Source organism: Salvelinus alpinus, chromosome 6 (assembly GCF_045679555.1).
Source record: "Salvelinus alpinus chromosome 6, SLU_Salpinus.1, whole genome shotgun sequence".
NCBI lineage: Eukaryota > Metazoa > Chordata > Actinopteri > Salmoniformes > Salmonidae > Salvelinus > Salvelinus alpinus.
The window spans coordinates 32,956,423-32,969,710 of record NC_092091.1 but is presented as its reverse complement, the minus strand read 5'-3'; the positions used below and the strand labels follow the sequence as shown (position 1 = coordinate 32,969,710).

At 42.0% G+C, this 13,288-nt stretch overlaps 1 protein-coding gene across 7 annotated transcripts in view; it reads left to right on the top strand.

Annotated features, from left to right (window-relative positions):
* The window catches only part of LOC139578602 (nucleoprotein TPR-like), a 47,743-nt gene that overhangs the window by 4,604 nt on the left and 29,851 nt on the right, over positions 1-13,288 (top strand). For all 7 annotated transcript variants that reach the window (XR_011675575.1, XM_071406433.1, XM_071406436.1 and 4 more), the window contains exons 8-10: positions 5,421-5,508; positions 5,657-5,797; positions 6,523-6,620. Coding sequence is in view for 6 of the 7 variants with exons in the window: in XM_071406433.1 (XP_071262534.1) it covers positions 5,421-5,508; positions 5,657-5,797; positions 6,523-6,620 (327 nt within the window). In the remaining variant the exon portion in view is untranslated. The remainder of the gene's footprint in view (positions 1-5,420; positions 5,509-5,656; positions 5,798-6,522; positions 6,621-13,288) is intronic.

Sequence of the window (13,288 nt, the reverse complement as noted above, 5' to 3'; positions counted from 1 at the left end):
TTATCTTTTAAATTAAACCTTTATTTAACTAGGCAAGTCAGTTAAGAACAAATTCTTATTTACAATGACGGCCTACCGGGGAGCTAGCACCAATACAACCAGCCTGAAAACGATGACCAGTTGAAACTGCAGTCATTTTCACTATTCTTAGCAAGGTTTTAGGAATCCTTGTAAGTATTAGCTAGAAAGCCACTTGTTGTTCTCCTATTGAAATTGAACTTCAGTTCATGAAAATAAATAGCTAGCCAGCTACTTAACCCTGTTTCCCAAAGCTAACATTATAAGCAGCCAGCTAGCTTCATCTGGCTAGTGAGGCTCGACCTGACCGGGTTATGTGTTGTGAAGCTAGCCACAATAAGGATTAGGCACTATAGTGGAATTTGCAGTTTGCCTTCAAAATAAAAGTACCTCTTTGAAAGTGATGCAGAAAATTAATTGGTGGAATCATGCCATATTTAGACTAGATAATGTTAAACAGGGTTGGAATATGAAGCAATGAAATGGGGTATCAGTCTACTTGGTGACACCCACAGAACACAACTGTGAAGAGTTTATGCAAATATTAGCGTTGTAGCTCTTATCGCTGGACTTTGACTGTGTGAAATCAATCAATCAATTTTATTTTATATAGCCCTTCGTACATCAGCTAATATCTCGAAGTGCTGTACAGAAACCCAGCCTAAAACCCCAATAATCAGATAGTAATGCAGGTGTAGAATCACCTCACTAGTCAGCCTATTGTGTGTATTGACATTCATGTTGCACTGTACAGCATTACCTAAGGATTGGGGATCAATGAAATGGGGTAACAGTCTACTCAATACCCAATATATTTTTTCCCAACGTCCTCCTCAGAATGATCAGACTCCAAAACATCCACACAGTATAGTTTTTCCTCCTATAGTGTTCAATACACATAGGTTGACAATACATGTGGCTCAATTCACAGTTGTTTCAGAGTCCCGCAATAAGAGCTACGATGCAAATGTGGATCAATGACATGGGGTAAGGCTGCAGAGTAAAATAAGTATGCCCCCAATGCAATTCTAAAGTATAATACATCCAGTCTGATTTCAACCGATTTTTGTCAAATTTACAAATTGTCTTTTGTTGATTTTATATAACAACATTCCAACCTCGTTTCACATGATCTATTCAATTATGGCATAATTCTACTATTTGTATTCATTTGCATCACTGTCAATGACATACTTTGGGGGGCAGGTAGCCTAGTGGTTAGAGCATTGGATTAGTAACCAAAAGGTTGCTGGATCGAATCCTCGAGCTCACAAGGTAAAAATCTGTCGTTCTGCCCCTGAACAAGGCAGTTAACCCACTGTTCCTAGGCCGTCATTGTTAATAAGAATTTGTTCTTAACTGACTTGCCTAGTTAAATAAAGGTTCAATTTAAAAAATAAAATACTTATATTTTGAAGGCTAACCGCAAAGTACACTATTGTGGCTAATCCTTATTGTGGCTAGCTTCACATAGATGGGTCCGACCACCATTAATCAAATAAGAACTGTCTTATAAATTAGGGTTATTTTAGATGACGACACCTAGCTATTTAGTTAGCTAGTTAACGATGTGATACAGCCTGGATTCGAACCAGGGACTGTAGTGACGCGTCTTGCACTGAGATGCAGTGCCTTAGACCGCTGCATCCGTGCATGTGTTAACTATTTAACTGTACTAGAATGCTTAAAAGGCCGCTAAAATTTGAAATATCGGTTATCGATGTCGGGTTTTTTGGCAAGGAAAATATGGGTATCAGCCAAAAAGGTCTGTGCATCACTACTGGGAATACACATACCTTAAAGAATAGGGACGTGGATCAGAACCAGTTAGTATTTGTTCTAACCACTGTTTTGCTTCATGCAGCGCGACACATCTCCTTCGCATAGAGTTGAGCAGGCTGTTTATTGTGGCTTGTGGAATGTTGTCCCACTCCTCTTCAATGGCTGTGTGAATTTGCTGGATATTTACATTTTAGCCATTTAGCAGACTCTCTTATCCAGAGCGACTTAGTGCATTCATCTTAAGATAACTAGGTGGGACAACAACACAGCACAGGCATAAAGGTACATTTTTCCTCAACGTAGCCATCAGTAGAGTCAGAGCTAGAAGATGTGGGGGGGTCAAGTGCAAGTGCTGGGTAAGGTGAGGAGGAGGATTATTTAAGATACTGTTTGAAGAGGTAGGGTTTCAGATGTTTTCAGAAGATGGGCAGGGACTCTGCTGTCCTAGCTTCAGGGGGAAGCTGGTTCCACCGCCAGGACAGACAAGAGCTTGGACTGGGCTGAGCGGGAGCTGCCCTCCCCTAGGTAGAACGGAGTGATCGGGTTGGGATGTAGTTGGGATGTAGGGTTTGAGCATACCCAGAAGGTAGGGAGGGGCAGTCCTCTTGCTATTCCCGTAGGTAACCACCATGGTCTTGTAGGTGATGCGAGCTGGAAGCCAGTGGAGTGTGCAGAGGAGCGGGGTGACATGAGAGAACTTGGGAAGGTTGGAAACCAGGCGTGCTGCTGCTTTCTGAATAAGTTGCAGGGGTTTGATTGGTCAAGCAGGAACAGCGAGTTGCAGTAGTCCAGGCGGGGGAGGACAAGTGCCTGGATTAGGACCTGCACTAATTTCTGTGTGAGGTAGGGTCATACTCTACGGATGCTGTAGAGCATGAACCTGCAGGAGCGGGTCACTGATTTGATGTTTTAAATAAAAAATTAAAAAAGAACAATAGGCTGTTGTCCAGGGTCACGCTAAGTTTCTTTGCACTCTGGGAGGTCGACACTGTGGAGTTGTCAACTGTGATGGAGGTCTTTGAGCAGGCAGGCCTTCCCGTGAGGAAGAGCAGTTCTGTCTTGTTGAGCTTGAGGTGGTGGGCCGACATGCAAGTTGAGATATCTGCCAGGGGCGTAGTGATGTGTGTCGCCACCTGAATGTCGGGGTCGGGGGGTAGTTGACATCCGTATAGCAATGATAGGAGAGACCATGTGAGGATATGCTGGAGGCGAGTGACTTGGTGTATAGAGAGAAGAGGAAAGGGCCTAGAATCGAGCCCTGGGGGGCACAAGTAGTGAGAGTACGTGGTGCAGACACATCCTCTCCACGTCACCTGGTTGGAGCGGCCTGCCAGATAGGATGCAATACAAGAGTGTGCTAAGCCTGAGACGCCCAGCCCTAGGAGGTTCTGATGCGTTCAGTGTCGAAGGCAGCGGAGAGTTCTAGAAGGAAGAGAACAGAGGAGAGAGAGTCAACTTTGGCAGTGTGGAGAGCCTCCATGTCACAGAGAAGAGCAGTCTCGTTGAGTGACCCGTCTTGAAGCCTGACTGGTTAGTGTCAAGAAGATTGTTCTGAGTGAGTTAATGAGAAAGTTAATCAGAGACAGCAAGCTCAATTGTTTTACAAAAAAAATAAGAGGTGAAAAAGGTCTATAGTTTTTGACGTCAGTTGAGTCGAGTGTTGGTTTCTTAAGGAGGGGACGCAGCCAGTGGTATTGGCGGGAACTGGAACATGCTCTCCTACACGTCGATCCAAAGCATCCCAAACGTGCCCAGTGGGTGACATATCTGGTGAGTATGCAGGCCATGGAAGAACTTGGACATTTTCAGCTTCCAGGAATTGTGTACAGATCCTTGTGACATGGGGCCGTGCATTATCATGCTGAAACATAAGGTGATGGCGGCGGCTGAATGGCACAACAATGGGCTTCAGGATCTCGTCACAATATCTTTGTGCGTTCAAATTACCATTGATAAAATGCAATTGTGTTCGTTGTCAGTAGCTTATTCCTGCCACCACTGACACCATTGGGGCACTCTGTTCACAACATTGACATCAGCAAACCGTCATACACACTGTCTGCTATTTGTTCGGTACAGTTGAAACCGGGATTTATCATGAAGAGCACACTTCTCCAGTGTGCTAGTGGCCATCGAAGGTGAGCATTTGCTCACTGAAGTCAGTTAGGATGCCGAACTGCGTTCAGGTCAAGACCCTAGTGAGGACGACGAGCACGCAGATGAGCTTCCCTGAGACTGTTTCTGACAGTTTGTGCAGAAATTCTTTGGTTGTACAAACCCCCAGTTTCATCAGCTGTCCGTGTGGCTGGTCTCAGACGATCCCGCAGGTGAAACCAGATGTGGAGGTCCTCGGTTGGCGTGTTTACTTGTGGTCTGCGGTTGTGAGGCCGGTTGGATGTACTGCCAAATTCTCTAAAATGACGTTGGTGGTGGCTTATGGTAGAGAAATAAACATAAAATTCTTTGGCAACAGCTCTGGTGGACATTCCTGCAGTCAGCATGCCAATTGCTTGAGACGTCAGGGCATTGTTGTTTGATAAAACTGCACATTTTAGTGGCATTTTATTGTCCCCAGCACAAGGTGCACCTGTGTAATGATCATGCTGTTTAATCAGCTTCTTGATATGCCCCACCTGTCAGGTGGATGGATTATCTTGGCAAAGGAGAAATGCTCACTAACAGGGATGTGCACAAAATGTTTGAGAAATAAGCTTTGTGCATGTGGCAAATGTTTGAGATCTTTTATTTCAGCTCATGAAACATGGGACCAACACTACATGTTGCGTTTATATTTTTGTTTAGTATAGATTAAAACTTTCTTAGTAAGTAATATGGTCTACAGCTTATCATGAGGCATTCTAACCTTGAGACTTCCTTTTAATATTAGAGATCGCGCACCAGCTGTTGCTAACAGAGAGACACACAACTGCTGTTCTCTCATGCATAGAAAAAACAGCTAGAATTATATTTTCCATGTCCTTGTTCAGCCAAGACTCGGAAAACATAGGATATTACAGTTCTTCAGATCACTTTGATAGGATAGTCTCGAACGGAGCTCCTCCAGTAATTGCAGGTTTGCCAATAGAATGGAGGGTAGAGGCGGTTTATCCATTCGCCGACATAGTTTCGTCAGATATCCCGCATGCTGGTCTCTGTAACACTGCCTCTTCCTTTTTCGAGTGTCTGGGATTTGGGCCTTGCCCGGTATGGGCAAGTATGACCTTCGCATCAGACTCATTGACGTAGAAATCCTCATCCAAATAGAGGTCTGTTCTGATGTTCAAAAGCTATTTTCGGTCATAGGAAACAATGCCAGAAACATTATGTCGAACAAAAGTTAAGATCAGCGCAAAAAAACACTAAATGGCACAATTGGTCAGGTGCCCATAAAATGGCTGTGATTCCCTCCAATGCCATTCTACAGTATTTTCTTAACTAATGTATTTTTTACTTTAGTTACAATTTTTTTTGATTTTGTGTGGATAAGCTTTTGGTGAACATTTTAGTTAACAGGTGCATGTTACATTTTCATGGTGGATGATGTGAAGCATTTAGCTAATAAGTGCATTAATTGTTCCTGTCCCAACACTGGCCAACAACCCTTTACCTTGTCTTCCCAGGGAGCTGCTGCAGACTCTGAGTCCAAGAGTGAGGAGTTGAGTGGGGCTGTAGAGGAGCTGCACAAGCTGCTGAAGGATGCTGTAGAAGGTGAGGGAGAGAGAGACCAGAAAGACAGTCACACACAACTATTGTCTCAATGCAAAACTGTCTAACACAGGCACTATGTTTTCTTGTCATTGGTAGGCTAACTTTATTTGTCATTAGTCTGAATTCTCCTCTCCTTTCCTCTCTACAGCGAACAAGGCCCTGGAGGTGAAACTGCAGGAGATGGATGCCTGTCGGATCAAGGAGGCTGCTGAGCTGAAGGAGAGTATCTCCAGTCTGGAGAAAGAACTGGACAACGCCAACGAACTGCTGTCCGACACCAAGCTCAGAGGTCAGACTTAAGAAACAAACGCCTGGCGTTTTTTTTTTTACTGAACAGTTGACTGGACCTTAAAATTACTTTAATAGGGATGGTGTCTCTCCGAGTTAGCATCATTACCAGCAGATTTGACGAACTGGCCACTGACTGATTTCTATTGATCAAAGAATGATCGAAGAGACCCCATCATCCTAATACAAATCAGTCTTGTATTAGGATGATGGGGTTTCTTTGATCATGCTCTGGAGACTTCAGTTTGAAATTGTTAGCAGTTGATGTTGTTCTTTAATAACACAGACCCCAAAGCAAATCAGGGGGAGGAAAATAGGTTTATTCAAAGCGCACAAATCATGCTTGGAAGTAGTAGATGGTCATTCTCCCCTCTCCTCAGTGACGCTCTCCAGTATATTTCTCCCCAGAAGAAAGGGACAGGATCTAGTTTTATAACCCAGCCCTAGCCTGTGGTTGACCAACTAGAAGTCCTTGCAGTACAACTTGGCCAAATAACAAGTATCCTATTTCAGGCTCACTCTGTAGACAAATTCCTCCCATGTCTGACCCATTGATAAATAATTCCCTATTACAGAAAAAACACTTTTTCCATTGATCGTTAATTCTATTGACTTCTTGACCTCTCGTACTTTCTCGGCGTTGTGTATTTATCTTCGACATATTCTTACAAAATGGAGGATGAACTTTGACCTGTTTGCATGGATGTCTATTTCCATGCCCTGCAGGTGCAGCCTCAGTGTTGTCAGAGGAAACGATTACCACCATGTCCCCAACTGCAGCCGCCGTGGCCAAGATTGTCAAACCTGGCATGAAGCTGACTGAGGTAACCACTAGAGAACGGCCAATACCGTTTTTTTGGGTGTCAAGGAGGCCGAGGGCCGGTATTTTAAGCCGATATTCAATATTTTTGTATATAGTCCCCCCATTTTAGAGGTACCAAAAGTATTGGGCCAAATATGTGTATTAAAGTAGTAAAAAGTTAAGTATTTGGTCCCATGTTCTTAGCATGCAATGACTACATCAAGTTTGTGACTATACATATTTGTTGAATGCATTTGCTGTTTGTTTTGGTTGTTTCAAATAATTTTGTGCCTAATAGAAATGAATGGTAAATAATGTATTGTCATTTTGGAGTCTCTTTTATTGTAATCAAGTATAGAATGTTTCGAAACACTTCTGCATTAAATGGATGCTACCATGATTACTGATAATCCTGAATGAATCGTGAATAATGATGCACAAATATACTCCCCCAAAAATGCATGTCTTGAGGTGATGATATTTGTGCGTCAAACTTTCTCACTGATCATTCACAATTCATTCAGGATTAACTGTAAACACAGTAGCATCCACATTACTGTAGAAGTGTTTAGAAATTAGATTTTATTATTTGCAGTAAAAGTGACTCAAATGACACGGTACATTATTTACCATTCATTTATATTGGTCGCAAAATAATCGGAAAGGTTAGTATGTCTTGGGGGTATGGTATTTGTGCGTCTAACTTTCTCACTCATTCACATGAGCTGGAAAGGCACCAAAACAAACAGCAAATGCATCCCACAAATCGGTAGAATCACAAGCTTGATATAGTTATTGTGTGCTATGAAGATGGGACCAAATACTAAACTTTTCACTACTTTAATACACATACAAGTGAATTTGTCCCAATACTGTTGGTCCCCAAAAACGTGGGGACTATGTACAAAATGTGCTGTAATTTGTAAATGGTTCACACGATATGGATGAAAATACCCTCAAATTAAATCTGGCAGGCTGCACTTCAACCGCATAGTCATATTGTTTCAAATCCAAAGTGTTGGAGTACAGAGCCACAACAACAGTGTGTCACTGTTCCATTACTTTTGGAGCTCGCTGTATATTAGCCTACTGATCATGTTATCAGTAGAAGCATCACTCCAGAATGGCACGCCTGTATGGAAGGACCTCATATAGGCATTGCCGTTGGAGACTATAAAATAGTATTTTATATATATTTTTTTTTGTCATTTTCCTTGATCAGGATTTTATTTTTTATTTTTTGGGCTTTCAGGACGCATCTCTAAACAAGTCAGCTGCCAGGACGAAATTCGAAACAACTCAATTGGCTAGTTCAGCTATCTGTCAAGAAAAAGGCGGGCTGTAACTTGAGCCTACTGCTACTATTGGATAGAGCGAGGCTGTAACTCCGCTCCCTTTCACATCTCTCTCCATTAGTGATGGGTAGGATTGGGCAGTATTAGGGCTGTTACAGTGACCGTATTACTGCCACACCGGCAGTCATGAGTCATGACCGCAGTCAAATTCCACGTGACCGTTTAGTCACGGTAACTAGGTTTCTCCAAAACTGTGCTTTGATGCTGCTGATGGTCATTAGTAGCCTACTGAACTTGATAACTGCCTGGTACTCAGCACTCCATTGTCCCTCTAATCACTCTGACATCAATGCAAAAAATATACATTTTCCCCTACCCCTGTTTTGAGACATGATAGGTGCATGATAATGGTTCAGTCTAAATCCAAACTAATTTCACACACATTATTTAGTATATGTAAAGACAAGATTAAATTAAGAATAGTCTGATGGGTGAAAACATTATCACTTGTGAATTATGTATTATCACTTGTGAATGATGCCCAGCATGCGTTTTTTTTGCGGGTTTCTTTTTCTTTCAAATCATAGTCGGACACCTCATGTAGCCTAGCTCATAGACTTATATGTTTTGATAAGGTTTGTATCACAACTAAAGTGGCCAAATAACTTGTTCAAAATAAGCACGTTTATCCGCTTTACAATCGGTGTAGAGCCTCACTGACATAGGCAGCGCACGAGTTTCAAGTTTGGGGAAGATCATTTTCACCATAAAAATTCACCTTTATAATAAAGCATTACATGCATAATCGCATTTGCGGTCACTTTTGAGAACGGTGTTTTCCGGCTAATTGCATTTTGGAACATTCCCGCTTATAGCCAGCCTAATGCAGTGTGCACATTGCTGGGCTTATAATGTGAAGAAATATCCTAGTAGTTTATCAATATTTTGTGGTAAATGTTCTGATCTGTTGCATCAGCCTCATTGCTTTTAAAATGTTTTTTGATGCTAGTTGTTGTATTAATTTGGGATCTATCACATCCCACAACCGTCCCAGAGTATGTTTGGAATATTTCTTTCTTGCACAGTAGGACAAATTGACCAATAGAATAGGTCAACTTTTGTACTATGGGGGATAGTAAATGGACAGACTAGTGCTTTTGCTGTTCTTTAGGCCTACTCATCTTTTTGGCTGACGAAATGTAAATGCGTGCAGTTGCGTTCCCGATGTGTCTGTCTTCACTTGAAGCCTACTTCGAAGATGAGATGCCTGTGAGAATGGCCCGACTACGTGACGGGAATTAGCTAATAAGAATTGAGATATCTGAGGGAGCCATGTGAGTGAGAGGTGCTTCGGAGCAAAGCGATTGGCAGCCGGGAGGAAGTAATTATTTTATTCAGCCCAAGGGCACAACTGCCACAAGGCATGGACTATTTTAGGGGGCATTATGTCCAAACGAGGGGATGCATAAATAACTCAAAATTAAGCATATAATAGGACCTGTTTCTTTGTTAACCGCTCAACACAGAATAGCTGCATGTGCGTACTCCCTCAGAAATCCTTTGGAGAAAATATCCTCTCTATTTTATTCAGCTATGTTCAATTGTATTCTTCATATTATAAAATAATGCCACGGAATTCTAAGCAAATCTAGTCTGCTAAATTAACTAGTGTAGCCCACAGCCATATGGCTTAGCCAGATCAGGGCATCACATAAGGACAACTCAGAGTATGCTATTCTGTTCTGAAATAGACAACATTTTCTTAATATCATGTTTCTTTAGACCTGCCTAAAATAAATAATGGATTAACTGTGGTGGTGTAGGCTATATTACATGGATTTATTACACTTTTTTTTTAAAGTGTAGATGTTCTAAAGGTCTGCATCAGTGGCTTGTAGGCTATGCGTGGAAGCCAGGAGATGTTAAATGTTTGTTAAATAATTGCCAATTACTGTTAGGCCAGCAGTTATTTGCTTGACAATCACCGTCTGACACAATTTCATGACCGCCAAAGCCCTAAGCGGTATCAAGATTTTCCATACCGTCTTTCTCTCATCCTGGGATTTACGGTATTACCAGCTTAGTACTCAAGGGGCGCCAAAAAACCCTCAAAAAGCCTATTGGGTGTCTATTACCAGAATGCTAACAAAATTCGCACAAGTATATGTGAAATTTCCATGGAGGCTGCTAGCTACATATGCTAACAAGTGCAAACATAAAATAATAATTGCGAAGACAGGCAGTCCAGCTCATAAAGTTCTACGTACAGTGCATTTGGAAATTATTCAGACCCCTTGACTTTTTCCACATTTTGTTATGTTAGTCTTATTCTAAAATGTATTAAATACAATTGTTTCCTTATCAATCTACACACAATACCCTAAAATGACACGGCGAAAACAGGTTCCAATTTTCTGGGGCACATTTATGAAAAATCAAAAACCGATTCCTTATTTACATAATTATTCAGACCCTTTGCTATGAGACTTGAAATTGAGCTCAGGTGCGTCTTTGAGGTGTTTCTACACCTTGATTGGAGTTCACTTGTGGTAAATTCAATTGATTGGACAGGATTTGGAAAGGCACACACCTGTCTATATAAGGTCCCACAGTTGACAGTGCGTGTCAGAGTGAAAACCAAGCCATGAGGTCGAAGTAATTGTCTGTAGAGCTCTGAGACAGGATTGTGGCGAGGCACAGATGTGGTTAAGGGTACTAAAACATTTCTGCAGCATTGAAGGTCCCCAAGAATACAGTGGCCTAAATCATTCTTAAATGGAAGAAGTTTAGAACCACCAAGATTCTTCCTAGAGCTGGCCGCTCAGGCAAACTGAGGCAATCGGGGGAGAAGGGCCTTGGTCATGGAGGTGACCAAGAACCCGATGGTTACTCTGACAGAGCTCCTCTGTGGAGATGGCAGAACCTTCCAGAAGGACAACCAACTCTGCATCACTCCACCGACCAAACGGAAGCCACTCTTCAGTAAAAGGCACATGACAGCCCGCTTGGAGTTTGCCAAAGAGCATCTAAAAGGACTCTCAGACCATGAGAAACAGGATTCTCTAGTCTGATGAAACCAAGATTGAACTCTTTGGCCTGAATGCCAAGCGTCACGTCTGGAGGAAACCTGGCACCATCCCTACGACGAAGCATGGTGGTGGCAGCATGCTATGGGGAGGGACTGAGAGACAAGTCAGGATAGAGGGAAAGATAAACAGAGCAAAGTACAGAGAGATCCTTGATGAAAACGTGCTCAGGACCTCAGACTGGGGTGAAGGTTCATCGTTGTCTACAGGACAACGACCCTAAGCACACCGCCAAGAGAACACAGGAGTAGCTTCGGGACAAGTCTGAATGTCCTTGAGTGGGCCGGACTTGAACCTGATCTAGCATCTCTGGGGAGACCTGAAAATAGCTGTGCAGCGACACTCCCCATTTAACCTGACAGAGCTTGAGATGATCTGCAGAGAAGGATGGAAGAAACTCCCCAAATACAGGTGTGCCAAGCTTGTTGCATTATACCCAAGAAGACTCAAGACTAATCGCTGCCAAAGGTGCTTCAACAAATTACTGAGTAAAGGGTCTGAATACATATGTAAATGTGATATTTCAGGTTATTTTTAATACATTTGCAAACATTTCTTAAATCCTGTTTTTGCTTTGTCATTATGGGGTATTGTGTGTAGAATGATGAGGGGGGTGAAAAAACAATTTAATCCATTTTAGAATAAGCCTGTAACAAAATGTGGAAAAAGTCTACCGAATGTAATTTTTGTGTGTTTGGACAGTTTTACAAGCGACATTGTGCAAATGAACACTACTGGCTCTGGAGCAGCATGTGTGTCTGGGTGGAGTCTGGAGTCGCTAGGGCAACGGGCCTGCCTGCTCTGTTCGGAGAAAATGGGGGAGGACAGATGGGCCGAGAACGGAGAGGAGAAAAAATGCAAGGAAATCGAAAGAGAGCAGTGCCAACTGTACAGAACTCATCCAAAGGGCTTTGACTTCTCAAACAATATGATGTCCCATCACCTTATTAATTCAGCCACTTATGTAGACAACTAGCAAGTTAAACTTTGGGGTCGCATCAACACAGAATACTTTGTATTTCACGCTGGGGGAAAAGAACGCATAAGAAATATATTGCTGCTTTTTTTTAAACACGGATCTAAAATGCTTTTTGTAATTTCTGCTCGGCATCAGACTAATTTTGTGCCTCAGTTGCACTTCTCCACTTGGATGAGAATGTATCTGATGTATCCCTACTTTTCTCTGGTACTTTTGTCAGTGTAGCCAGCCTACTTTTCTCCGGTAAATGCAAGACTAACATGAGGAAAAACATTAGGAAATGTAGCTGGCTACATTCTTTCTATGATAAACAGAAATATGATGGCCATGTATAGATTTGGAAAAAAATACCATGTTTTTTAATTGTAATCTAATTTAACCTTGTGTGGCTGCCAGCCAAATGGCGTTGCACTTCTGTTGGCATCTTATGAAAATAAAGCTATTTTCTGCCGAATGTGTTGCACTAATGTATTTTCCGTGAAGGAAAAATATAGTTGCACGTCCCTGGTCACTCTATTGAAGCCAAAAACACTGACGGTCAGTATAAAACGTGACCCCTGTCAATACACAGCTGGACTCACCTGCTCCCGCTTTCTTCAGTTGTGCTATTTACAAACAAACTTGCGACTGGCTCAACTGTTCTGGGGCACTACGGTAAGCTTCGTAATATGACAGGTGAAATGAAGAACGCAATCTGCTTTATCGTCTAACAAATTGCACAAGTTAACTGCAGTTATTTACTTAAGTAGCTACAAATATTAAAATGTATAGAAAAACTTAAAAGAAAAAGTTTCAACGGTATTGACGTTATTGTATAAACCATCCCGTGGCTATTTCCAAATACTCCGGTATATGGTATAATGCCCAAGCCTAGTGATTGGGAAGTTTTGTTATTTTTATTGACTCTGATCTTTTCGACTCATTTTGTCATTTGAGTCAGTAATGCCCAGATCACGCAGCACCCCCTACCGGCGAATGATGAACTAAAAACTCTAAAGAATCATGATTCTGCAAGCCTCTCGTTCACCATGGGGGCTTATTGAAGCTGTCATCTGTGACTGAAGCTATAAAAATGTGCTTCAAACAATGTAAATTGTCATTGGTAGGCATACAAATAAGCCACAATCTAGTCCGCAACCCGACTATTGTGAACGAAATGCAATTGCTTGCCCACACGATTAGTTCTCAAGTTCGGGTGTTGAGCAGAGGCAGGCTGTCTATGTTTTGGTTCTAACAAAGCCTTGTCCACCAATAACATTCAATAATCATGCAGTCATTTATCAGTTCTAAACATGTATTTTTTTACTTCTCCATGGGGTATGATCTATTT